General features: G+C 46.2%; 1 protein-coding gene across 2 annotated transcripts in view; it reads right to left on the bottom strand.

Annotated features, from left to right (window-relative positions):
• ISM1 (isthmin 1) overlaps positions 1 to 20,207 on the bottom strand; it is a 75,625-nt gene that overhangs the window by 25,148 nt on the left and 30,270 nt on the right. For both annotated transcript variants that reach the window (XM_034640634.1, XM_011224001.3), the window contains exon 2: positions 1,710 to 1,949. In XM_034640634.1, the coding sequence (XP_034496525.1) occupies positions 1,710 to 1,937 (228 nt within the window). In that variant the 5' untranslated portion in view covers positions 1,938 to 1,949. The remainder of the gene's footprint in view (positions 1 to 1,709; positions 1,950 to 20,207) is intronic.

Raw genomic sequence — 20,207 nt, 5'->3', positions numbered from 1 at the left:
AACATCAAGGAAATGTCTGCACCTTTTTTTTTTTTTTGCCAATCTGCCCCTCCCCCAAGTGGATCCTTTGTTCTTTAGCAGAGAGCCATGTAACCACTTCCTGGAGAGAGAATAGAGGAGCAAAAGGCCTGTTTTTCCAATTAATCAATTAGAACAATACAAGACTCACTGGAGATGTGAACAGGTGCATGCAGTGATTTCTGTGCATGGGTCATCAAAGAGTGACCTCTGAAACATTTTTCATTTCTAGACCCTCAACCCTATCCTACCCTACTTCTTCCCATCTGTTCAGACCTGTTCACAGTGGAACATAACGTTTTTTCCTCCTGTCTCCATGTTCCCTTTGGCACTGTCTTGGGCAGTAGCCGGTACCTTCATACCTACGTCATTTCCTGGATGGGGAAGGTCATACATTTCCTACATTCCCATAACCCTAACACAGCATTTTATACACAGTAGGGGCTGGTCAACATTCTAATGGGGGTGTATTCTCAGTGACATCCGTTAGCCACTATGACACTGGTGTGAGGAGCAGAACAACTCTGACCAAGGAAATCTGACCTAAAATGGTGTCATGCCGAGAATGTTAGTCTTGAGAGAGGGACAGTTAAATTAATTGGATTGGTAGGGTGAGTATTCTCAGGAGCCCAGGAGCCTAGATTTGAGCTCCAACCACCGTTTACTAGCATGTAACCTTGGGCAAACCAAATAGGAACTTCCTGAGTCCCTGTGGCTTTGCTGATAATGGAAGAATGACGTGTGTTTATCTCCTTCATGAGGGTGCTGGGAGAGTCAAATCAGATCAATGTTTGCTTTGTAAAGCATGTCTATTTCAGCGTAGATGAGGGCTGTTATTTTTAATCCCAGGTACCCTTTTCCCTAACCTCCCATTTCCCTCAGCTTCATCCTAGCCCATCTTAGCGGTACAGATTCACGTCTCCCCTAGCTACTTTTGTTCTCACTCCCTTCCTCTCATCCAACTTTTTGAATCAGTCATTTACATTTTAGAGCAACTGAAGTGTTGTCACCTCCTGAAGGAGTTGCTCATATCCAGGGCAAGCTAAGAGGCATTTGAGAGTGTGACTTCCTGAGTACCTTTGAAATCATACCATGCTTTGCTGAGTGTACTTCCATGTTAAGTTGGCCCTTTTCTACAGCTACCATATATTTTTTTATTAAAGATTTTATTTATTTATTTGACAGAGATAGAGACAGTCAGCGAGAGAGGGAACACAAGCAGGGGGAGTGGGAGAGGAAGAAGCAGGCTCATAGCAGAAGAGCCTGATGTGGGGCTCGATCCCATAACGCTGGGATCACGCCCTGAGCCGAAGGCAGACGCTGAACCGCTGTGCCACCCAGGTGCCCCTACAGCTACCATATTTTATCAATTTCAGGGCATATAAATTCATTTTGTTTTTACATTTTTACATCTCTGAAAGCAGGATGTATTGTAATCATTGGTGTGTCATACTTTAATTATCAGTGTTTTCTTTCTTTAGTGGTGCATGAAATAATGGTGCATGTCCCAATCAAGGGTGTCACAGAGATGTAATACAACACTGCTCTTACAGAGATAATATGATCATAAACCAGATTCATAAGGGGTTAGAAAAAAAGTGAGAGAAGGCAGTAGTTGCTTTGGAATCAGATCAGGACACAAAGAGATAGAGTGTTTCATTTTCTTCCACCTGTCAACTCTCAAGCATTACCTGGATATTTGGATTCTGCCCATTGATGTCAGCTTTGGAAAGATCTGGAAAGTTTGGTAGATCAAGCAGAAAGGATCTGGGGCCGTCTCTTTGCAGGGAAGGGTGCCCAGGCTCTTGCCGGAATCGCTGTCTGGGGAAGGGTTGGTGTGCAGCCTGGTGGTCCAGATGTTCCCCTGCTGCTTCTTTGGAGAAAGGAAAGCTCGTTTCTGCTGTAGAGTCACTTTCCATGTGGAGGTTATTCTAAAACAAACAAACAAGCAAACGAACAAATAAATAGGAAGCACGTGGTTTGAAAATACCACCCTTCACAGTCCATTAAACTCAAGAGCAAAGACAGTTCTAGTGGCTGGAATTAAACCAGGATGGTATTCCCAATTCAGCTTCACTCCCCTTGGTTTAGTTACTCCATCTTCAAAAAGCCAAATCATCAGGAAAGTTTCCCCAGCTTGCTACTTGGGAATTTTCTGAGGGCTAAGGTGTTATGTATATAGGTATAATAATATATAGGTATAATAAATAAATAAGATATTTATTAAACATTGAAGTACATCAACACAAAAGTGTTATTTTGAAGGAGAATAGGTGTTCATTCAGAACTGGAATCAAACGATGGTTTCCTTTTCATAGCTTCAATTAATTAATCACTCTGGCATTAGTTACAGCTCCCATGTCCAGAACTTATTTCTTTGGTGCAGGCCATGGAACAAAAGATCTGACCAAACTGGATAAAAAACTTGAGCCAAATCTTGACTATATCCATCCATCCATCCATCCATCCATCCATCCATCATCTCTCTATCCATCCATCCATCCATCTCTCCATCCATTCATCCATCCATCTCTCCAACTATCCATCTCTCCATCCACCATCCAACCATCCATCCATCCACCATCCATCCATCCAGTCAACAAGCATCAACCACATTCTAGGCACAGAAGGCAGAGCCATGAACAAGATCTGGACCCTATTCTCTTACTGTGTACAACTAACTGAGAGAGCGAAATAATAAATATGACAAATAAAATCAGATCAGAAAGTGGTGACTGGTAAGAAGAAAGAAGAACATGATGGAGAGTGGCCAGGGACAACATTAGACAGGTCTCTGGGGAAAACTTCTTTGGGAAGGCAAGACCCGAACACCTGCTACAATCTGGAGGAGGAACATTCTCACAGAGGAAACAGCAAGTAAGACAGTGCTGAGCTGGGGATGAACTTGACCCCTTTGTGGGACAGAAAGAAAACCAGTGAGGCTGGTATGGAGTGAAGGAGGGAAGACAGTATGTGATGAGGAGGAAGAGATGGGGATAGCCAAAGAAAGAGTGACAAGAAGCCATTCTGAAATTTAATTCCTTTATTCTGAAAAGAAAAGCACAACTCTGTTGTTTTTCCCAGCTAATAAAAAATGTCTCTATTTAGTTGTCATTTGGGGAAAATTTTTGTAGTGATTGAAGAGTGTAGAAGTTGCTGGACTTCTTTCCCAAAGCAGCCTTTCTCCTCCTCTTGTTCTCCCTGGACCTCTCACTGGGGTTTCCTCCATCCCTTCAGGGATGGCATTCTCATGTTTAGTGGTGAAGGGAGATGTAGAGATAGAATTTCACCAGCGTTTGGGTCAGTGGTAATTCTCTTGTTATTCTTGGGCATGTTTTGGGGTTTTGGAGTGTATATTCTAGCACACTGTCTCCACATGCACTCCCTGCCCCCACTGCGGTGCCTTTGCCCCAGCCAAAGGGTTACATCTGGTATCAAAACACTCCCGACTCTGAGTTCCAGAGGTCAAGAACAGCCAGAGGATGAAACACATGTACCAGATAAATATCTTCTTAGAGAGCTAATCGGAGGGCATGGATCTTTCCTATATCCTTTAAACAGAAATGGAGCTGAGGAATAAAGGTGCTGGTGCAGAGACCACCTTGGTGAACATGCCAAGAGGGCAAGGGACCACCAGGCTGCACACCGACCCTTCCCCAGGCAGCGATTCCGGCAATAGGCTGGGGAACCCTTTCCTGCAAATGCAAGACAGAGATAGCCCATCTGCTCTCTCCTCTTTAAAACACGCAGTTCTAGAGAGCTACACAGCAGGGAGAAGCTGGCTGCTCCTCATCGTGTTTTTGCTTGCCCTCCCTTTTTGTTCAAGAAATGTGGCCAAAGGCAGTGTCTTTGTTCACCTTTCCAGCCACCTCTCTGCCACGGTTTTTGTCTCCTGGCACATCCTTGGAAAGGGAGTTGCCCGGCATTCCCAGGCACTGCTCAATGCAATGAGGGCCAAATGTATTATGCTGAGACTGAGCCCAGCACATGGAGAGAGGGGGTGGGGAGGAGAGGAGAGCTGGGGAAGGAGAGAGAGAGGAACATGATAAGTCTTCCCTCAACATAAGGGTTCTCTTTATCAAAGTCCAAGGGGAGATGACTGAAGGCAATTGTTCTCTTGTTCTGCTTCCTGGATCCCCAACCCTAAAACTTCTCCTACAGTGTTAGTGAGCACAGTTGGATTCTCACGGAGAATTTCTTGCAGAGGATTTGTAAGGATAACTCTCAGAAGGGGACCAAGGCTTGCTTGCCATTTGCTTCAGGGATTGCCTGAAAATCCAGCCCTAACTTCATTGTAGTCACTGGGACACACTGCTTAACTGGGTTAAAATTGGAGCTGTCCTTTCTTTACCCTGTGATGAAGTACACGTCTACTCTTAAAAGGCACGTTTGAGGAGAAAAGAGGAAATGCTGTTTGGCGTTTTGTTTAGATGGCTGAAAAACCAAGAATTGAATCTGATTGGTTTCTTGGTCTGACTCTGGAATATCTTGGTAGGAGATACACCACCACAGAGTGATCCTGGCTTAGCCATGAACCAAGAAAACTCATTAAACTCTTTGTGGCTCCACAATCCTCCATGTAAAACAGCAGATAATAAGGAGAGTCCCATGCTGTCCCAGCAGGATGGTCAAGACAACTCACTTGGGTTGTGTCTACACATGAAAAAGAGAGAGAAAGAAAGTGTAGAGTTAGGGCAACCGGCTGGTCAGCTCCGGCCACAAGCTCCTCTGCTGGGAACAGACTGGGGCTAAAGTGTGTTTTGGCTTGAGTTCTGCACACAATTGTGGCATTTCTCCATCTTTTCCCAACCCCCCCACCCATGCCCCAAACAAGCTTAGTGTTCATAAAGCATTTGGAAGATGGGAAATAATAAAGAAACACTAATCACAACCTCTGAATATCCGAATTCCTCTTGCATCTTTATCAAAACATATTTAACTGGAAACCTTGGCTCCCTGCAATGGCATGGCCCCAAATTCCAGAAACTGGAAGCCTTAGGATAGGAGAAGGATGTCTTACAATGCTTCATATAAAATGAAACTCCACTTTATTCAATCAGTAACAAGATTCGGGAGTAGCCATTATTTTGAAAATCTCAATTTACATCTGGGGTGGGAGGCAGCAGACAGGACCCGCCAACGATGCAGGAGAAAGCTTTTTCTTCATCTTTTCTTTGGAACACACTGAACATCTTCCTTGCAGATCCCCCCCCGCCCCGGTCTTGATTGATGGCCATCACTCAATCTGCATCAATGGGCTCACCCGCTGAGTGTCCTACTTAAGTTATGCTAGCAGAGTGAAGATTCTCAGGAAGGGTGGACCGCAAAATGAAGATTTCAAATAATTTGTGTTTTATTTGGAAAGGAAACACCTTTTGAAGGCATTATCTTGAGAAAGTCCAGGCGCTGAAGAAAGGAAGCGTCACCGTACTTTCTGAGGTGCTGCAGGATTCATTTTGCCTCCATTCACATGACATGAGGAGGTCGGGTCAGTTTGAGAAATCATCTCTACCCACAACATGTCTTTGAGCTGATCTTCTCTCCGGGGCTGGGATTACCAATAAAAAGAGGAACAGAGGTGCTAACGCTGTTATGTGGTTTATACACACGCACTGCTCAACAGCTGAGGCAGGCGATCTATGGTGGCCAAATCATATAGCTTCTGCTCGACGCTCCCCCTCTTCGTGCATAAAGTCTGTCCTGTCCCTCCGTGATTTTACCACTATTCTTATCTAAAATGAAAAAAAAAGTAATAATAAAATGTTCACAACAATGATAAAATAATAAAATGGGACCCTTAGATGGCAGTATTGTGGCAGATATTGCAATTGCCTCTCCAATTCTATTCCCCTATTCGATTTATTTATTTTTACTCAGTATTCCTTTCAGGTGGCAATGTACCTGGCTAAAACTACATTTCCCAGGATCCACTGCAGCTAGGAGCGACCATGTGATGCAGCTCCACCCAGTGAGAGTACATGGAAGGTGCCCAATGAGACTGCTGAGTGGGAGGCAGTTTACCTTTTGCTTTTCTCTCTCTTCGACTTTCTCCTACCTGGAATGCACATACAAGTGCTTCAAGTGAAACGAGTCTGATGGCAGGCATGAGGCTGAAGGCTAGTCTCTAAAGATGGCTGAAAGGAAAGCTAGGGGAGCCTGGGTCCCAGATGGCATGGTAGAGCCATCATAGGAGTCCTGGACTGGTGACCTCTGAACCTCTTTCACCATAACCCCGAGCATTAATGTTAACATTGACAATGCTGCAGCACCAGTAGCAACGTTCCCTGTTGTGATTCTAACATTAGAGCTGTGACTACCAGTGGAAAGGGACAAGCCCTGTTCAGTTAAGGGACTCAAAGCGGGGGGCTCTGTTCTGTGCAATGAACACAATGGCAGCAGAGAGAGGTACCGACATTAGTGAGTCATCACAGTGAACTTTACAGTGGCAACCAGGCTACAGATAACAGCTCTGCCATCTATGCCCTTCGCTGTACCTTTACAGAGTCTTCTCACTGTGTCAGCATCTATATATTACATTTCTCAAATGCATTACTCACTGTGTAATGTAATATTTCCTTTAACTTCTCATTAAATTTCAAGGAGTTCGCCCTCACTATAGGAAACCAGAGCTCCTTGGACAAATAGCTGGCTGATTCCAGAGCTTAGGCTGGGAAGTATAGGTGAGTTTGGGATACTTGGATGTGCCAGAAATTGAGGAAGCTTTTAGCGGTTAATGGTGTCCTCTCAAAAGAATGCAGGAACCAGCCTGAAAGGTCCTCGCTGCACTAAGATTAGACAATGTGGGTGTCAAAACAAGTTTATAGTTGACCACTGCACATAGAATCCATGCAAATCCATGAACTTATGATGATATTCACAAAAGAGAAAGTATGAAAAACTATTGTCACCATTTGAGGTAGGAATTCTAAAATTCCTTACTTGGAACATTGGTGTTAAAGATAGAGAAAGGTTTGCCTGAAGAAATAATGTTTGAGTCGAGACATAGAGGCAAGCAAAAGAGAAGCGAGTGAAGCAGGTGCAGAGAACAGAGCAGAGGGGGAGGTGGGCCAGTGGACACTGCAATCCTGCCAAGCATATGGGTGCAGACTCCCCAGGACTTGGCAGGCCTGGCATAGAGACCCAAAGGGCATCCAAGCTGGAATGGAGTGGGACCTCTCTTTGGTCTTAGTAAGACATCATGGAATTAAAGAATATGAACGTCAGGCCCAGCACAGAGATCTCAACCCATTAGCCTTTGGTCTGAAAGCTTTCAGTCATAGTGTTGTGATTTTACCACAACAAAAAGGCCACCACTTCCTTGGCGGCATTTTCTGGGTCATTTGGAGGCTTCTGAAGCTATGTGGTGCTGGGATCTCTTCCCTCCTCCCAGCTCTCAGCAGCTGGTCCTGAATGCCTCTGGGAAAGCTCTACCAAGATGAACGGAGAAGAAAAATGTCTCTCATGTGTAGACTGGGGACAGTTTCTAAGATGATAAGCCCAGATGCTTTATCATTTGCGTCCTTTCTTCCCAGGACATCACTGGCCCAGCCACTGCCTCCAGCCACTGCATGGCGGGAGCTGCTCATTCGGGCCATCCTCGTGACCAACGAGGGTTGCCACAGCCACATCGAGGTCAAAATGGTCACGATGTTCAGAGTTCCCAGCTGGCCATTTGGCACAGGCCAAGGGAGAAGAAGAGGGTTTTTTGGAGGGGCATAGGGTGAACGAGGTAATCAGCTCAAGGGGAGGCAATCAAGGTATGGAAATGGGTGATGGGTCCACCTTTGGGAAAAGTGTGCTAAGCACGCTAAGCATCATTGTCCCAGTCTGCAAATAGGCACCTGCCCTATTCTGCCAACATCTACCAAAGGCTGGTATGTGGGGGGGGGGGGGGGGGGAANGAGAAGCTTATCTGACCATTTCCAGAACCTCCAGGAGAGGCACAAATTGATGGCTGGCTAGGAGAGTTTTAGTGCTTTTTTTTTCCCTTTAAAAGGCTGTGGTAACTATTCCCAGATTAACACAACTAGGCAGACTTCTTGGAGGCAGACGGGATGGCAAATTTCTGGAGGGCAAAGCACAGGCATATCTACAATCTCAAAGCCCACACCCTCCAATTCCACAAGCTCAGGGGGCACCCAATAAGTACTAGTTGATGATAATGATGGCTACGGGCCTAGTTAGATTTCATTTTAATTAGGCTCAGGCTACAGGCCTCATTACCCCTAATGTGGCTTTTATGTGGGATTCTAAAGAAAAAAACAATCTAGGCATCGTCTATTGAAGATATTAAAGAAGATATTATTAGCAATGCTTTTGGTCTCATAGACTTTGAACAACAAACAACAGAGATTATAATTAATGTCACTGCAGCCTCTCTCCTTAAAACATACTAACAATATAGCTAATTAGCAATATGTCCTCATTTGGGGCTGGACATCTGCATATTATTATCGACAATGCTTGTTTCCTTTTTCCAGATTAAAGGAAGCCATACTGCACCCAGGCATATGGCCATGCTCCTTTCACATTAAAACACTCCGTTTTTCTTCTACCCACGATAAACACACTCCGAGCTTTATCTGTGCAAGGAATCGATTTTTGTCTGGAACACTTCCACGCATCTAAAAATAAGTTCAAGAATGTCACTGGTGGTATTTCAAAGGGAAGAGCAAAATTTCCCCTTTTGGGGAGATAAAAGAATAAAAGGGCACCCTGATTATCTTTACACATGATTGGGGAGCAAGCGCTTCTAGGAAGGGAAAACCAGAATAAACAAAATGAGTTTCAGGCAGTAAAGTCAGTTTTCTCGGGGGGGTGCACTTGCTCTTAGGGCTCGGGCAGGCAGGGTCGAGACCATGATAGCAGTGGCAGCAGGGGGGTGGTGGAGGCTTGTTCTGCGAAGCGTCGGAGAAGACACAGACGACAAGGCTGGCCACCTTCTGCTCTCTCTCTGTTCGGCTGTGATGGGAATCGCTCCCCTTCAGGCAGCAGGAGCAGAGGCAATATCAGTGGCTTTATCTAACAGCAAGCATGAAAAGGCAACTTCCTGGCAGAGGGGAAGTGGCCAGAAATATGCTTCGGTCTTTGCTGTAGAAGCCTGATGATGACCCTGGGAGCCAGTGACACGGGCACGTCATGTTCAAGAATGCAGGAGTGGGGCATCTCGGTTGGGAATGGAGCCTTCGGTTGAAAGCCTGACTAACGGCTGAGGAATCTTACATTACAGTGGCAGAATGTATCGCAAGAATGTTTATTTTAGGGCTTGGGAATGACCCTGCTGATGATCCCAGGCGAGGCTTTAGAAGACATGAAGAATGGTCAACGAGTTGCATTTGAGCCGGGAGCTGGTTCCACGGGGAAGGGGCCACTACGGTGGGCCACCCACCCCTGTGCTGCTTCCTTAATGGAAGGCTCTCGGGGCTGGCTGACAAAATGGAAGTCAACGCCTCACTGGGTTGTCTCTGATACTTGTATAAACAGCTTTGATCTTGGAAATGTGTGTGTTCAAGTTGTGCTTTCTCCACTGCTGGCCAAGAAAACAGAGTAGGAACTATCCAGGACCCATTTCCTTTATGTCCTGTGAGGCTAAAGAATGAATAGAAGTGAAACACAGGGGCGCCTGGGTGGCTCAGTGGTTAAGCGTCTGCCTTCGGCTCAGGGCGTGATCCCGGCGTTCTGGGATCGAGCCCCACATCAGGCTCCTCTGCTGGAAGCCTGCTTCTTCCTCTCCCACTCCCCCTGCTTGTGTTCCCTCTCTCGCTGGCTGTCCCTCTCTGTCAAATAAATAAATAAAATCTTAAAAAAAGAAAGAAAAAGAAGTGAAACACAAATTATTCTTCCAAGTCTAAGAAAACATGTAAGAAGTAGAGCTCAAGGGTCAGAAGCCAATTTGGCCAAAAGAAACATTCACCCATCATATAAAACATCTCCGTAAATGTAAGGGGATGGAGAAATTGTATTTTCCAGAACCTTTCTCAGAGGGAATGGTGGACCTGCCTAGAAGGCACACTTTGATGAGTCCCTTTTGGTGTGAGACAAACCCTCCTCAAGAGTAAGCTAAGGGGAGGTTTTGTCTGCTGAGAGGGGTGTCCGAATTTGAGGGCAGAGCTAACCTTCTCAGGGCTGTAGAGAACAGGCCACGGGTGGCCACCAGGGGGCCCTTCAGCCTCCTGGGGCTTAGCCTCCCCTCCATGTCAAATTTTGATCACATATTTCATGAATCTGGATTACTGAGGGTTTTTCAAGTCGTCCTTTCTCCATTTGTAGCAAAGAAAACAGAGTGGAAACTGTCCAGGACCCATCTTCCAGGTACCAAAGTATTTGAAGAGGTACCAAATTATTAACGTGCCTACGTGGCCCAAATATCTAAGCTGTCCCTTGACCAGAGCAGGAGGGTGTCAAATAGGACAAAGAGACACATGGAATGGGGAGCTTCCAAGGCCCAGGTCAAGGCTGGTGTTCTGCTGTTGAGAGGCAGAACCAAAGAGCATTGGATGGCAGAGTTCAGAGGCTGGCCTGGGGGGGAGTGACCCTGGGGACCCTTGCCCAGATTATTATTTAACCAAGAAGATGGATTTCTTTCAACACCCAAAGTCAAGACCCTTCACTGAACCGTGCCATAAATCCGCTCCAAGTACATCTAAAAGAGGTTTTAAAGGAAATTGGACCTTTACCTCGAAATCCTGGAAAAGGGTTCGTGGTGTTGTGGAAGGGCCCTGGCCAGGAGGTACAAGGCCTGGTTCTATGTCCTAGCATTGCCCTTCTCTAGTTTTGTAAGCTTAGGCAGGTTACTGTACCTTTGTGCCTGTGATTTGCAAAAATGTCTGCAAATGCTCTCTTAATATCCATGCCTTGGGTAGCTGCTTCCCACACTGTTGTCGTGCTTGGCCACGTGATTTACTTTGGCCAATGAAAAGTCCTTGTGTAGTGGGGCTTGTCTATTTTTGTTGCTCTTTGTAAGCCCAAGACCACTGTGTGAAGAGGCCTGGGTTAATCTGCTGGAGACCATCCTAGACCAACCAGACTTAGCTGAGTCAACCCAGACTAGAAAAGCCACTGAGCTGACCCACAGACTCATGAAAAAGAATCAATGTTTGTAGTTTTAAGCTAATGAATTCAGAGTGGCTTGTTATACAGCAAAAGCTAAATAATTCAGGGCCTCAGTCATTTCTTCCGTAAAATGGGCATGGTGAGGTGGGGTGGGAACTGCAAAAAAAACCCCTCCATCTATCCAGTTCTGACATCCTAGGAATGGAGTCCTCAAGAGACACTAGTCCCAGAGAACAATATTTTCCAACAACGCAAAAAAAAATGTTACCCCAAATGCTTGAAAACATCAGATTGAAGGTGGGTAGATGAAACAAAAAACATCTAAACATGGTTCTTAACATCTAACATGTCACTACTATCTTCAATTTCTAGAACACCTTCACCTTCTCCACCTGCTAACAGCCAAGCTGGGTGAAATCTGTTGGAAACAGCCCCCCACCTACTGCTTCCGTCAATTACGTGTGCAGCTTTGTTAATAGCCCTATTGCCAGTTTTTCAAAGATTCGGACCTGAGATTTAACAGTTCTCCCCTCTCACTTTCATGACGCACCTGTACAGCTCTGTGGGCTGCCAGAAACTACCAAATGCCCATTTATTAGGGAACCCCTACTGACACTATAAAACAATTATAGAGCTATCACAGCCCAACTGCAGCCCGAGGTGCAGAGAAAGCTGTGCGCCCCCGGGACTGGCTCCCTTTCCCACCTGCCCCTACAGATTGTTCTTATTTGGACTGCTGGTCTGTTCTCCCAGGGAAACTGTTTGATCCCTACGTGGAAAGCTGGCAGACCAGGCGATCGCGGTCCCTCGGCTTAGCCTGGTTAACCTTTCTCTATAAATGGGGTGTTTGTTCCTTTCGTGGATTCACTCAACAAACACTTCCTGGGCACCTACTTTGTGCCGGGTGCTCTGCGGGGGGTGAGACAGATCAGGCACATCGCCTGTGAAGGACAAATGATCCAAAGCTCGGAAATAAAGCGGGAGGATGTCTGCAGGTCTCCTAGTTCATACCGGGGCGCAGTACAACAGGCCTGTTCAAGATGACCTAATTCTCTAGGAGAACGTAGCCATGTTTCACCTACGATTTACTACTGATTAGGGCCCAAACTGGAAGTTACATGCTAACTTGTCCATTGACATCCTGTAGAAATACAAGTAGTGTTTTGTTTTGGTTTTTTTGTTTTTTGTTTTTTGGTTTTTTTTGGCCTGGTAGAAATAATTTATTAAAAATTCTCATCATAAGAAAAAAAATTGTAACTATGTCAGGTGATGGATATTAACCAAACTTATTGCGGTGATCGTTTCACAATATATACATATATCAAATCATTATGTTGTGCACTTTAAAGTTATGCAACGTTACATGGCAATTGCGTATCAATAAAACCAGCCAAAAAAAGAGAAAAGAAACAATAACTGAAAGCTTACTGTTTTATTGCCCTATAGGACATTAACTAGTTTTATTTCTAACTTACAAATTTACATCCTTATGATTTTCTTAAGGGATGTTTTAAATACGTGTTCCTCAAGTCCTCTGACCTGGCATTAGCATCTTAGTTCCCTCATTAATTAAATTAATTTTTGATATGTATTCCTTTCATATTTGTACAGACTTAGGTTTTTAACATTATGAAAACCACATTTGGACAGTCTTTTTTTCTTCAAGGACTTCAGACTCCACCGGGGAAGTGAAGAAATGCTTACACACAAAGATGCAAGGTAGAAGTGAGAAATTCCCTGGGACTGGAAGCCTTCAATGTAAGGAAGTAAAATGATCCGGACTCTTACTAATGACTTCAAGTCCGCGTTATTGAATCTTTAACATCACCATAGTACGTTCTTGTATTTTCTCTAAAAGACCCCTATCTGCATACAGGGCTCATGCAGCAGCAAGCTGAAACAAGTGTGGAGAAGCATGGTTTGTGAACAGGACTTCTCTTGGGATTTCTCCTCAGACGAAGAGCTGTGGAGGGAGGGCAGAAGACACCCACATGACTTTCAACCACTTTATTACCTCTCTGCACCCATACAATTTCCTACCCTGACCCTAGAGAAACAAAGCAACCCCCAATGTTGTTTTTGACAAAGATAATTCTCCCAATAGAATTCATTCAGTGAGGTGAGGTTCAGGAAAAGAGGACAGCAAGGTTCTCAGAAGCTTTCTCTCTGGGGGTAGTCATGAAGCTGTTGGGGGGGGGATGGTTTGCAACAGACAACATGCTTACGGGTTTACTACTCTCCCCAGTATAAACACCACAGTATTAGGGTATATCAGTCTGAATCTGGGCAGCAAGAGGATGGTACTGAGGTACAGGGTGGCCAGGGAGAGCTTAATAAAGGAACAATTTACAGATGTCTGATCAAAGACATTGGAAACCAGCAGTGATACTGCAGTACCCAGGGCCAGTAAAGCCAGGGCGATCTTACAGCCCCAGGCCTGAGGAGGCAAGGAAAGGGAGAGGTTACCATTACCCGAAGCAATACTGCCCCCTCCCTCTCCTCTTCCCCAGTGCAAGGGAGCCTGCTGAGTAATACACACAGACCAAGTACCTGAGGCCTAAGTTAGGATGGAGAAGGGCAAACGCTGGGTCTAGAGACAGAAAGAGAAGATACAGGGCACACAGGACATGTCTGGGAAAACCGCGTGCCAGGCACGAGTTTAATTGAACCTTCACAACATCCATTTGAGGTAGCCATGAGTACCCCTGTTCCAGGGATGAGAGGTCCTTAGCTGCTAAGTAGCCTCCATGGCCCTGTTCCTCCCACTGTGCCCTGCTGTCCTCTAATTCATCTCTGGAAGTGCTTTTGAGGCTAAGAGGTCTGCAGCAGCCCCTTGAAGTCCCCATCTCCCCCAGCTGCGGCTCCTGTCCACGGGTAACGAGGGGTAGCAGTTCCAAGGGGGCTGGCTCAAGAACACTGACCTGCAGCACACTGCTGATTTCATCCTCAACTCTGCTCCCCCGCTTTGTTTGGTGGGGGACTCCTGGGCTCCCTTCCTTAGGAAAATTCATACTAGCCCAATGCCTCTTGATTTGGGCAGTCTGATTTTACACATTAACACATGTGTAATATATATTTATAAATATATAACTTGTATTTCTAAACATAATATATATTATATATATAATTTATATTTATAAATAAATAAACAAACAAATAAAGTCACATGGCACAAGTTGAGAACGAATGGACTAGTATAAGTTTTCCTGGGAAAATGAGTCCAGGACTCCCCCTACTAAACAAAGTTTATATTTAAATATATATATTCGTAAATAAAAATTTTATCTATCCATATATATGTGTATATATAGAGAGAGAGAGGAGAAGAAGTAAGAATGGAATGGTACATGGGGGTGCCTGGGTGGCTCAGTTGGTTAAGCTTCCGACTCTCAGTTTTGGCTCAGGTCACGATCTTGGGGTCCTGGGACTGGCCCCCCCATGTCAGGCCTTGTGCTCAGTGGGGGTCTGCTTAAGATTCTCTCCCTTTCCCACTGCCCCTCCCCCTTCCCTCTCTCTCTAAAAAAAAAAGAGAATGGAATGCGCATAGTACTTCATGCAAACATTGTGAGGGCTATTCAGGGGCCAGAGGAGGCAAAGAACAGACGGAATAGGTCAAAAGAGCCCCTGGGTGGCACAGCAGTTAGNCAGTTCCAAGGGGGCTGGCTCAAGAACACTGACCTGCAGCACACTGCTGATTTCATCCTCAACTCTGCTCCCCCGCTTTGTTTGGTGGGGGACTCCTGGGCTCCCTTCCTTAGGAAAATTCATACTAGCCCAATGCCTCTTAATTTGGGCAGTCTGATTTTACACATTAACACATGTGTAATATATATTTATAAATATATAACTTGTATTTCTAAACATAATATATATTATATATATAATTTATATTTATAAATAAATAAACAAACAAATAAAGTCACATGGCACAAGTTGAGAACGAATGGACTAGTATAAGTTTTCCTGGGAAAATGAGTCCAGGACTCCCCCTACTAAACAAAGTTTATATTTAAATATATATATTCGTAAATAAAAATTTTATCTATCCATATATATGTGTATATATAGAGAGAGAGAGGAGAAGAAGTAAGAATGGAATGGTACATGGGGGTGCCTGGGTGGCTCAGTTGGTTAAGCTTCCGACTCTCAGTTTTGGCTCAGGTCACGATCTTGGGGTCCTGGGACTTGCCCCCCCATGTCAGGCCTTGTGCTCAGTGGGGGTCTGCTTAAGATTCTCTCCCTTTCCCACTGCCCCTCCCCCTTCCCTCTCTCTCTAAAAAAAAAAGAGAATGGAATGCGCATAGTACTTCATGCAAACATTGTGAGGGCTATTCAGGGGCCAGAGGAGGCAAAGAACAGACGGAATAGGTCAAAAGAGCCCCTGGGTGGCACAGCAGTTAGGCTCTGCCTTCGGCTCAGGGCGTGATCCCGGTGTGATGGGATTGAGTCCCACATCGGGCTCCTCTGCTGGGAGCCTGCTTCTTCCTCTCCCACTCCCCCTGCTTGTGTTCCCTCTCTCGCTGGCTGTCTCTATCTCTGTCGAATAAATAAATAAAATCTTTAAAAGCCCAGCCTCAAACCTGTGTTGCTTTGGATATTAGCATTTGGTGCCATCACATTCATCCTCATGGCTGCTAAACATTTGGGGTGAACTTTGAAAGTGGTAGGGGCCCAATGGCAGGCCATCCACAGTAGAACATGTAAGTAAAATGCAGGCATAAAACAGTCACAGAATGGAACACTGTGGAGCAAGGAGAATGAGCAAAGTACAGCCACACCCGAGAACATCAGTGACTCTCACAAACATGATAGTGAACGAAGGAAGTCAGAAACCAAAGAACATAGAACATACGATTCTATCTGCACAAAGCTTAAGAGCAGGCAAAACGCACCAGTGCCGTTAGAAGTTCGGACAGCAGTGACCCCGGGGGTGCTAGTGACCAGAAGGGAGCCCTCTGGCTTCGGGGGCACGACCACGCTCTATTTCTTGGTCTGGGAGCTGGTCACACAGTACGTTCACTTTGTGCAAATCGATTGAGCTGTACGCTATGATTTGTGCCCCCTTCGGTGTGTATGTTACTTATGCAGAGCTTACATAACTACCAAAAACCCGAAAGAAAAGAAAACAGAGAAGGAATCATAGAGAAATGGCAGTTGGCAAGATCACAGATATTTCTTAAAGATGCCATGCTTCTGTATTACTGCTATTGTCTGAACAATAAAGGGTACAGGAAATCCAGCTTTTGAGAAAAGAGGGGCTCCGCCTTGCCAATGTTACTAACCGGGGCTCAATTCTCCCGCCTGTCCAATGGGGAGCATCTCTGTGGTCAACACACATCTTTTCTCCCCTTCACCGTTCCTTTTCCTCATTAGCCTTTCTAGTACTCACAGGTATCTACCTTTTCTCTTGAATGTTTCCCCGCTCAGGCTAGCTCCTATCTTCCTTAGGTATAAGCACCCCTCTACCCCCGCCACATTTTCAGAAATGTCTTCTCTGTGCCAGTCTTGTCCAAATAGTCATTGTGCATCAATTCAGTGCCTGCCAAAGCTCCCCACTGGATGGGTACAAGCACACCGCCTCCACTGTACGGATGCGAAAACTGAGTGGAGAATGTCACCAAAGTCGCTCGGCTCATAAAGGGTCCAGCTGTGGGGTTTACCCTAAGTGTGAACCCAGCGGGCCGGCAGGGGCTGAAGGTGTCAATGCCAGACGGTGGACACAGGAGATGGCAGTCTGTGTTGGCTGAAGCCCCAGAGAAGAATGTTAACCGTCCCGGCGTAGGATCAGGACACAGAGAACCTAGACCACCAGTCAGCAGCCTCTGCAAAGATGCCTGCCCTTCAGGAACAAGGGAGTGGTCAGTGCTTTAGTCTTTTGAATGTTAAAGCCAGTTTATCTCCCCAAGCTCCTCTGAACACATAGTCTCTCCTGAGAATCGTTGCACCAGACCTGCCTGGCAAGCGCAGGACACAAGACGGGTCTGGCGATGGGGCCCCTCGTGTTGATGGAACATGATCTCGGGGATCCCTGGGAAAGAGGTGGCATATGACAGGGCTTCTGGCCTGGGCCCAGAGTATGGGATTCCCGACTCCCAGCCTGGGGCTCTTCCTATTGAACTGGCTGTTTCCATGGTTATGCTCTCGTCCGCCACAGTTTTCCATGACGGAATTCCAAAAAATTAGCCTTTCCCTTTAAAGTTGCCATCTCCCCCCAAAATCTGGAAATACCCTCTGAATAAGTGATGGAAGGATAGATGGCTGGATGAATGAACAGGATTCCAAAGCTGCATAGATGTGGGCATAGTTGAATCACCCTACCTCCCTGAAAACATGTTAGGGTCCTGGGATGGTGGGGGATGAACAGAGGCCCTGATAGGGGAAAGTTCTCCCTGCCTCAGTTCCTGGCTTGGTCTCCACTTGTGAGGCGACCCCAAGTTCTGCCCAACATGACATGGCTGAGGCACCCGCCTCCCAGTGACGTCATGAGCAGTGCCCGCCTTTACTCTCTGCCCAGACAGAGAATGCAGAGACTGCACTGGAGGGGCCAAAAGGGACAGCCACCTGGGCATGACCAATTCACCATTCAATACCCAGCAAGGGTACCGAGCAACATGGGGCAGGAGGAGCTCGGGAAGCAGGGACAGAAAAGAACCCTGAAAGCGATGAGGGGTAGAAGCCCAGGTAATTTGTTCTCTTGCATTCAGTTCTGATTCCGAATATTTTTGGAATCTACTTGCTTTTCTTCAATGTCAAATAAGAATCCAAAGATGATACATATGTCTGTCTAGATAATATTGATTTGCAGATACACATATTTATAAGTGTGGATACATAAGTGTCTACACGTGTTTACCAAGCTCAGGAAAACCTGGCAATAAGCAGAGTTATCACTGTAACCTACTTGCCCTCAAAGTGGGGTCCCCAGCATCAGCATTACTTGTTAACTTGAAAAATGCTGATTCTCAGGCCTGACATGGCAGAATCAGTCTCTGAGGCGGGGCCCAGCAGTTCATGTTTTAACCAGTAATTCAGATGCAGGCTAACATCTGAGATCCCTGGCTCTAACCAGGAGAATATGAGGAACAGGTGGCTGAGTAGAGCTATTATTCTGATGGTCACTTTAGCAAAGGGAAAGACTTCCAGGAGATGAAGGACTCTCAAGTGGTTGGTGTATTTTTACTGGGGAAATGTAATCAGGTGAATAGCAAATGAGCCCCGAGGCATCCAGTCCTGCCTTGGGAGATCCTCTGAGCTGTCACCCACTCCTCAGGGACTCCCCCCAGCCCCCGAGTGAGGACACCCAGGGCGGAGCCCCTCATCCTGCTGGGTCCCTGGGTGAAGGAAGCTGCTGCTGAGTCAGGTGACATTAGACACCAATACACGGGGTGAAAAGGTAAAACCTCGAAGGTGGAGGGTGTACTGTAAGATTTGACTCCCTTCCCACTTATCCCCAGCATCAATATATTCTAGGCTTGTCCTGCTCGCTTAGGCAGCAAGTGTCCTGAATGGGGCAGCAAAGGGTTTCTAACTGACATTCCCTTCACTGTGTATCTATCTCTCTAAGCTACACGGGTCCATGGGGGAGGGACAGGCATGGGCCCCGATTGGCTATTAGATAAACTTTTCTTGCTCAGAGGGCTGGCAGATTCAACAAGGCCCATGAGGGGGCCCTCAGGAAGGCCAAAGAGAAATTATTCATCAGTATCCATCCGATATCCATCAGAAGGCAGAAGACAGAGGAGAGAATTAGACCAAGAGTCTCCTTCAGGCGCCCCAAATGCCAAGTGCCTATGACCAGGGCTCCTCTTCAAACCTGAGAGCTCCTCGCTGCCCACACAGCAAACCCATCAGCAAGATACATCCCAAACTGTCCAACAGGTGACCTGAAATTTTCCAGGAAATTTAAGAATGACTCAGGTATGAAGTCGGAGAAGCAAATCTGTCTCCCCAGTCTATCTGCACCATAAAAACCCAACGTGCCCCATTCCAAAGGGAAACACCCCCGAGAAACACTCCTTCACCAGCTCCCCTGCACACTTGCTCCTTATTCGTCCAGAGAGACCTTCTAGAAAACAGAAGCCTGATGGATGAATCCAACCCAAGAGAACGCTGTCTTCAGACAACCCCCCCAGGCCCCGGGCCGGAAAGGGTTCCTGCAGCAACCAGAGAGATTTGCTCTCCTCCAGCAAATTTATACCTCATTCTGTGAAAATGCCATTTGTTGGCTTTAGCTCAGACTCTCTCCTTCACGCATCAAGTCTGCAGATGGACAGACTGGTTTTTAGGTAGAGAAAAATCCATTTTTAACCAAGCCGTGAGTAGTCACTCCCTAAGAGGCCCACATGCTCGCCCTCCCCACGGTCTGGAGAAAAGGCACCCAGTACACAGAAACTTCTCCCACATGCCAGGTTCTATCAACTTACGAATGACTTTCAACTTCCTGACTTTTTAAAGCAAGCTCTAGAAGGTCAGAAGACAGAGTTTGTTACAAGTGGGTCTGTTTCTTCTCTGACCAAGGAAATCAGTTTCTTGCTTTTCAGGAGACGAAGACAGCATCTTATGACCCCTCCTCCCCCCCGCACGCCACCGCTGGTTCCACACTCCATGGCCGGGATCTCAGGCCTTGAGCCCAACTAACAGAAGATCCCGTTCCCTGGAATTCCTGCCTCTCCCCAAGGGAATTGCTCCCGTCCCAGGTCTTGAACAAAGATTCCACAACGCATGTTTGATCTCTTCACGCTCCATTTTCATTAGTCTTTCACACTCTCCATCACTTGGAAAAATACAAACAGCATGGTTCAGTTTTAAGGTTAAGAACTGACAGTCTCCATAAACATTTTTACAATGGAAGCTGACTTATCCACTGCCAGGATTCGGTGTCTGTGGGGGGGGGGGGGGGGGGGGGGAGGTGGGGTGAAGGCACAGTGGGAAGTGGAAGCCTTCAGCTTCAAGAACAAGAGAACAAGAACTGTGCATTTAAAGGGGGTGAAAGACGCCCTTGTGGGTGAAAGACGCATTTCCTTGCTGGCAAAGAACTGGGCTGATCCATCTCCGAATAATTAAGGTATCACAGGGAGGGAGCGGGAAACCCGAGGTGCAGGGTACCCCAGGTATAAATTCCTGACTTAGAGAAAAAT

Source organism: Ailuropoda melanoleuca, chromosome 13, assembly GCF_002007445.2.
Source record: "Ailuropoda melanoleuca isolate Jingjing chromosome 13, ASM200744v2, whole genome shotgun sequence".
In the NCBI taxonomy this organism is placed as follows: Eukaryota; Metazoa; Chordata; class Mammalia; order Carnivora; family Ursidae; genus Ailuropoda; species Ailuropoda melanoleuca.
This window is presented reverse-complemented; position numbering and strand designations above follow the sequence as displayed.